This window comes from Limulus polyphemus, unplaced genomic scaffold (genome assembly GCF_000517525.1).
Source record: "Limulus polyphemus unplaced genomic scaffold, Limulus_polyphemus-2.1.2 Scaffold6817, whole genome shotgun sequence".
Lineage (NCBI taxonomy): Eukaryota > Metazoa > Arthropoda > Merostomata > Xiphosura > Limulidae > Limulus > Limulus polyphemus.
Genome location: NW_013672427.1, coordinates 26,048 through 33,847, shown reverse-complemented (window position 1 = coordinate 33,847; position 7,800 = coordinate 26,048). Strand labels below are relative to the sequence as shown.

The 7,800-nt window shown below is 35.0% G+C and overlaps 1 protein-coding gene across 1 annotated transcript in view; it reads right to left on the bottom strand.

The window, feature by feature from the left end:
* Positions 1-5,301: 5,301 nt before the first annotated feature.
* The window catches only part of LOC106474098 (solute carrier family 15 member 1-like), a 21,989-nt gene continuing 19,490 nt past the window's right edge, over positions 5,302-7,800 (bottom strand). The window contains exons 17-19 of the mRNA XM_022402481.1: positions 7,691-7,742; positions 6,633-6,740; positions 5,302-5,617 (exon numbers count right to left, since the gene is read on the bottom strand). Of these exons, the coding sequence (XP_022258189.1) occupies positions 5,420-5,617; positions 6,633-6,740; positions 7,691-7,742 (358 nt within the window). The 3' untranslated portion in view covers positions 5,302-5,419. The remainder of the gene's footprint in view (positions 5,618-6,632; positions 6,741-7,690; positions 7,743-7,800) is intronic.

Below are 7,800 nucleotides of genomic sequence, written 5' to 3'. Positions count from 1 at the left end.
GTGTCGCTAAAGTTTCGTCGGAACGAAGTTACGGAAAATCAACTAACGACTGGAGACGTAACAATAAGTTAATAATATAATAAGTTGTGTATATTAACTTTGAGGAAGTCGCAAAGGCGAAAGGTTGGTTAAATTAAAAATAAAATAAAATTATATACATCTGGAGTATAAAGGTCGTTTTTCCTAAACTTTTTATCAAAATACATAAATCCCACCAGTATGCACTACACATTTTGAAAATACATAATTAAGTATATAAATTAGTTTGAGATTAAATGCTCCCCATGCGTAGAAGTAACTTGGTTAGATGTTTTTAAAAACCTTTTTGATTTAATTACATACAATGTCAGAATGTTACATTTTTCTATGGTCACAGACTCGTGTAAGTTCTACATACAAAGGACCAAAGTACTGTCTGCAGAGTGAGCATGCCCTAGTGGTAAATATAAAGGCTAGTCTACTTCACTGGCTGCAGTCACTAAGTTTGATAGTCAACAATAGCTTGTAGCAATATTCTTCCTGTTGCCTTACCAACATTTATTTCAAGCATAGTTAACATTCACGCGCTTCTGAACTAAATACAGTATAAACTTTGACAATTATCTGTTCAGCTGGCAGTACAGTAAACGTACACGTTTTATTTCTGTGAGGGATTTATGACACACACAGGAAATGGTAAACATTACTACTAATAATGAAAAAGCACATATCTTTGTCTTTATAAATTATATCATAAGTCAAATTATATCTAAGTGCTTAAAGGAAGATACACTAGTTAAATTAATCTCACATTTTTCGTTCCTGATAAAAGATGGCGCTAGATGTAGAAATCTGTTTGATAAAACAATTAAAGCTTCAGAATTTGTTTTTGTTTGTTGTTCAGCACAAAGCTACAAAACGGGCTACCTGTACTGTGTCCAACACGGATATCGAAAACCAGCTTTTAGCTTTATTAGCTTTCAAACTTACCCCTGAGCCATGGGGGGGGGGGGGAAGCTTGAGGAAAGACAGGTGTTTAATCCAATAATACAAACACGTAGCTGTGATTAGTATTAATTGCCATTTCGTAACATTAATTGTTTTGTGCTAGTATTCTTAATATAATATTGAATCAAGAGAATATGAAACCGATTTAGTTATTAACTCCAAATGAACAAAGAGTTCTTTACATGTAACAATTCGCTTTTAAACAGAAACCGTTAAGTTATGTTATTAATCAACGAAGTTTTACAAAAGACAGAGAATGGAACCGAATTAGAAGTTATTTAAAATATATATATATAGTTATTGTAAGAGTTACTGTAATATTGGTGATAGAGATTATAATGTTGCTTAAGGAAATAGCCACGTCACCATGGTTACAGTCACATGTCAATGGCCGTAACAAAGATCTAACAACTTTATCATCGAATTCAAGTCAAATTCTAATTGACAACATGCCCCACATGATCACGCCAACATGAACATAGAAATGAACTTTGAAGTGAATAAAATAACATATATCAAACCCAACCTGATGGTAGAAAAAAAAAACGGCTTAGTTTGCATACAAGCCTAGGTGTAGAGCTAGAAATCTGTTCCGATCCTGCAGTATTGGATGCTATGCAGTTCGGTATATCTGCGTATTAGAGCCGGGCGTAACCTAGCGGTAGAGTATTGGACTGTGAAACCGAGGATTCGTGGTTAGCGGTAAATTGCCAAAAAAATTCGCTTTGCATTTTTTTTGGGGGGGGGGCTTTGGGTGTGTTATAAAAGTGAGGGTCAAGTCGTCCCACTATTCGGTCAGACAATACCTAGCGCTGTTGACTTTAATCTATTGGTTTAACACTATGGAAGGTTATGTGCAGATAGCCCTTTGTAGATGTGCATGAAAATTTTGAGGTAATATTTTTAGACAAAGAAGCCCCCAGTGGTTCAGTATGCAGGCTTATGACGCTCAAAATATGGTTTTGATACTCCCAGTGGGCAGAGCACAAATAGCCCATTGTCTAGCCTTGTGCTTAATAACAACCAAACTAAAACTAGCCGGGTGGGGGAGTAGTTTTTATATTCGAAGTTGAAGACAAAATAATATAGATATTATAATTCCGTTATAGTTGCCTACAAATCCGGAACTAAACACAAATTCAGTAATTTATATAGCGAATCTAATATAACGGTCTAACTGTAGAAGTATGCAATGTAACATCCGTTTGGAGAACGGACACCTCTACTTGGTGGGTTAGCGGAAAGTTTACGAACTTACAACGCAAAAATCCGGGATTCGATTCCCTGCGGTGAACAGTATGCAGATAGCCTATTGTGTAGCTTTGCTGTAACAATACACTTCACCAAACGGGATTCGAACCTACATCATTATTCACAAGAATACACAACCGTAGAGTTTGTCGCGTATTAAAGGTATGCGAAACAGACTCTGGATCGATGTTTCTCATGCGGATTTACCAACCACCCCCGCGTCCGGACTTTGGTCTTCGCGACCCCCCCATTATCTCTACAAGAATGAAAAAACCAGTTCGTCATAGTTTCTAAAAAAAGGTGATATGAGCACCTCTCAGACACCTCGAGGATTAAAAACAAAAAAAAAGTCGACTCAGAGCAAACAGCTCGTGACCCCCTGGAAACCTGCTCGCGTCCCTCCGATAAAGTGATGGATGGTAGTGGGAACATACACTACGTATAAATATATTTTGGTTTTATAAAGGTTTCTATTATCACAGGACTCGTGGTTATTCTAAACTTACGTAGATAAAGTTTTCATTGTAGAAACCTCTGGTGCAAGTCAAGAATAACAGCAACTTAGAGGGTGTTTATGTTACACACTCGAGATTCTTGACTCATACGAACCAAAATACCGAAACTTGCAACGACCCAGCTTTTAATAGCAAAACTCGTCAGCTAGGCCTACTCCAAACGTTGGTGTGGATTCTATATATATAAATAGGCTAATCAGCTACACCTGCTCCAAACATTGCTATAGATTCGATATAGAAAGGTTAGCCAGCTGGACATGATCCAAACATTGCTGTGGATTTATATGTCATATGAACCGAGATATATGTTATGAGATTTTAACCTAAAGAGGGAAAATTAGTCCATCGTCAGTCCTTGTCATTATTCATTAACCCCTAATGGCAAATATCTGTGGTCATAGAACCCAAAAGCGTTGGGAATATTCCATCTATCAGACATGATCCAAACGACAATGTCAAACTAAGTAGTCGCCAAGATAGATCATACTAAAGGTTAGGAGTTGATTGTTTTGACCACCAACGTCTCAACTACTACTGCCTTTCGCTTTCTGCAGCCAGTTGTGGGAAGGAAGTCATCCCTAGTATTTTAACCTAAAAAGTAGTGGTTAAAATAATCTTATAAAAAAAATAATAAACTACCCTCTATTTCTACATCTGTATGACACCCAACCTCCACCCTTTAAATAATTATTACAATATGATAGTAACTGGAACTGTAAATCTTTACCTTGATAGTTTGGTAAACATTAATTAAACACCCATCTTCCTCCCTTGTCAAAACTTATTCAAGTATAATACGAGTAAGCTGAGGCAAGTCCACCTACCTGAAGTTGGTCTTTACCAACCGGTGTACTGAGCAAATCATAAAAAAAATATGTTAAGACTAGTTATTTATAAACTTTGGAAGACCTTGAATAACTAGCGTCCTCTTTATTATCTCAAAAAAGGTAATCATTTCAACTATAAAAAAATTAACATTTTTGCATTATTTATTATCAAAAACAGTGTAAAGCTTTTTTATTTCTCAATTTTTATTTTTTTACTATAAGGTTATTTTAACAACTGTCTTTTATGTCAACATTTTAGGGATGACTGATTGGGGTCATCTATTGATTAATAGTTAGTGTGACACTGTATCACAATAACACTAAAAATATTTTTTTTACAAATCTCTCTTTTACTGGCCCTATAATATGGATTCTAAGTGAGAATACATAATAACTTCTCAACCGCACGCCACTATCGACGAGGCCTTTCGTTCAATACCACAACTCAACAGGTCGGCTGGGATTGCAACATACAAAGTCTCAGTCGAAACGCTGTTATTATAATTAATTTCACGCTTCGTTTATAAACCATAATAATTGATATTTTGTAAAGTACTGATATAAATAACGTACCAAACGAAACGTTGTGTGTTACTTTCCCAGACGACTTGTTGAGGTGTTGTATTGAGCGAAAGGCTTCGTCAGTAATGATGTATGGCGAACAAGGTGTGCGATCAAGAAGCCATTATGTCAAGGTTTACCACCTACATACCAAATGACTCCGAAAGGTTTTAAACAACAACAAAGCCTACTACCTGGATATTGGATCACACCGGGAACTTTAAACTACAACAAAGCCTTCTACCTGAATACTGGATCACTCCGAAAGGTTTTAAACAATAACAAAGCCTGCTACCTGGATACTGGGACACTTTGGGAGGTTTTAAACAATAGCAAAACCTGTTACCTGCATACTGGATCACTCCGGGAAGTTCTAAACGATAATAAAACCTACTACCTGGTTACTGAATCACTCCGGGAAGTTTTAAACAATAACAAAACCTACTACCTGGTTACTGAATCACTCCGGGAAGTTTTACACAATAATAAAACCTACTACCTGGATACTGGATCACTCCGGGAAGTTTTAAACGATAACAAAACCTACTACCTGGTTACTGGATCACTCTGGGAAGTTTTAAACAATAATAAAACCTAGCTACCTGGATACTGAATCACTCCAGGAATTTTAAACGATAACAAGACCTACTACCTGGACACTGGATCACTCCGGGAAGTTTTAAACAATAATAAAACCTACTACCTGGATACTGGATCGGGAAGTTTTAAACGATAACAAAACCTACTACCTGGATACTGGATCACTCGGGAAGTTTTAAACGATAACAAAACCTACTACCTGGATACTGGATCACTCCGGGAAGTTTTAAACGATAACAAAACCTACTACCTGGATACTGGATCACTCCGGGAAGTTTTAAACAATAACAAAGGTTGCTACTTGGATACTGACCAACTCCATCGAAAGTATAGTTACAACTTCTTAATACTGAACCAATCCAGAAACACAATATAGTAAAGCAAATATTAGTGGCGGATGTGTCTATGTAATGCAAAAACACATGGGGTTATCATACGTATTCAACTTTATCAATGGTCTAATCCACTTCAGTTCCTTCTGTCGAACAAAAGAAGTGAACTCTATTACACAAAAATGTATCTTCTATGATAAAATTAACCAGTTTGACGAGGCTGAAGAATCAGTTTTTGGATTTATTTACTATCCAGTTTTACAATTATATTACACATTTAGGACAATAACCTTCTTGTTATTTCAAGACCACGGACACTACAATCACAGTACTGTACCCAGTGGTATCACATTTTAGTATCTTCTAGAAAGCCCTCATTCTGAATACAATTAACTTCTCGATAACTCTTGTTATCTTTCTGTGTCGATTCTAGATATTCGTCGCCCTCTTGTGGTTGATCGACGTACTTGTAGAAATATGCCATAACCGCAAAAATTAACATGTCGACACCCATCAGACCAGCAAACATGAAAAATTCCAGCGACTAGAAACAGAGAAAGAACATCTTGTCGATTTTCTTTCAAAAATTTTAATATAGCGTAATATGAATTGATATTTATTTTGTTGATTTGAAATGAAAAATTTAAACGATCCCTGTTCCATTTCATTGGAGAAAAAAACTGCTTCCGATGTACAAGTAATTTTTAACTAGGGGGGGGGGAAGGGTTTTATGTAAAAATACTTTTAAGAACTCAACAATAAATAGAATATTTATAAGACGATATTTCCAGATTTTATTTCTAATTCTCTAAAACACACAATATTTTAATGAAAGGAACACTAAAAACAAAGTTTAATCCAACGTTTCTTTTGTAGATTATCTAAAAGATCATTAGATTATAACAACTGGATACCGGATTAGAAGTAACCCGTAGCTCTAGAAACTGTCTTTGAAACTCGGATCTATTTTTATAGTTATTTTATCTGTCTTTAAAGATTCATTCATTTTCGTTCCCAAACAAATATAACTTGAACAATCCTACTGATCCGGTACTTATGATGTTAAAAACTAACTCTATCTCAATGATCAAATCATCAAAATGATGTCAAAAGATAATTTTATGCAATTACTGACTTCAATTGGTCGAAATTAAGTTTAAAATTCTAATTAAAAATATTGAACATAATAAATTATTTATATATGTTAATATGGCACTTGCTATTGGTCACTTGGTTAACCAAAGGGATCGTGTAAATATTTAAAGGAACCAATCAGATACTTTACACACATAATTATTATTCATAACAAAAACTATCTCTATAACATTTTATTATAACACACACCTAGACAATGTTATTAACTACTCTGCTCTTGTTTTAGTGTCTGTCTCATTAAAACTGTATGTTTTATGATTATTTTCTAATTAATTTACTCAGATCAAAATTCATATTAATTTTTTGCATTAAACGAAACATAAATTAATGTTGATTTTTTATATTTATAAACATTTATTTCCGGATATTTATGTCCATGAAGCTGTTTATAGTTTCAGTTTTACCTGTTTGTCGAACAGATGAAGCTCGGCTATGACGACAACAATCAAATTTCCAAAGGCCACTGTCAGAAGCCAGGCAGCTTGGAGTACGGATTTCATAGAGCTTGGAGCCTAGTAAACAAACATCGGAAGTGACGTCATAGTTGTAGTTGTGACGCCATTATCGTCATATAGTTTGTTTGTTTTTGTTAGCAAGGTATTTTGATAATAGTTTTAAGATTAATTTAGTTATAGACGCACGCATTTCCCTAATCATCAGTGATACCAAATTAAACGTGTTTAATGATAATAATTACAAATCAACAAGTGAATGTTAGTTTTGCAATAAAAAATAACTTACTCAGATCTTTAACCTAATCATCATAATCTAGTAACGAGATAGGCTAGAATACTTAGTACTCACCCAAACGTTTGATTTGATTACCTATATTGGGGTATTCACCCAAACGTTTGATTTGATTACCTATATTGGGGTATTCACCCAAACGTTTGATTTGATTACCTATATTGGGGTATTCACCCAAACGTTTGATTTGATTACCTATATTGGGGTATTCACCCAAACGTTTGATTGGATTACCTATATTGGGTTGTTAACCCAAACGTTTGATTGGATTATCTATATTGGGTTATTCACCCAAACGTTTGATTGGATTATCTTTATTGGAGTACTCACCCAAACGTTTGATTTGATTACCTATATTGGATTATTCACCCAAACGTTTGATTGGATTACCTATATTGGGTTGCCCAATATAGGTAATCCAATCAAACGTTTGGGTGAATACCCCGATATAGGTAATCAAATCAAACGTTTGGGTGAATACTCCAATATAGGTAATCAAATCAAACGTTTGGGTGAGTACTCCAATAAAGATAATCCAATCAAAACAATCAAGCCCAAAAAATTCGAGAGTAGGAAAATTCAAGCCCAGTTATAGAGAACATAATTTCTCCGGCACTCAGTTAAAACTAATTATCTCACCTGAGAGTAGGAAAATTCAAGTCCAGTTATAGAGAACATAATTTCTCCGGCACTCAGTTAAAACTAATTATCTCACCTGAGAGTAGGAAAATTCAAGTCCAGTTATAGAGAACATAATTTCTCCGGCACTCAGTTAAAACTAATTATCTCACCTGAGAGTAGGAACATTCCAGCCCAGTTATAGAG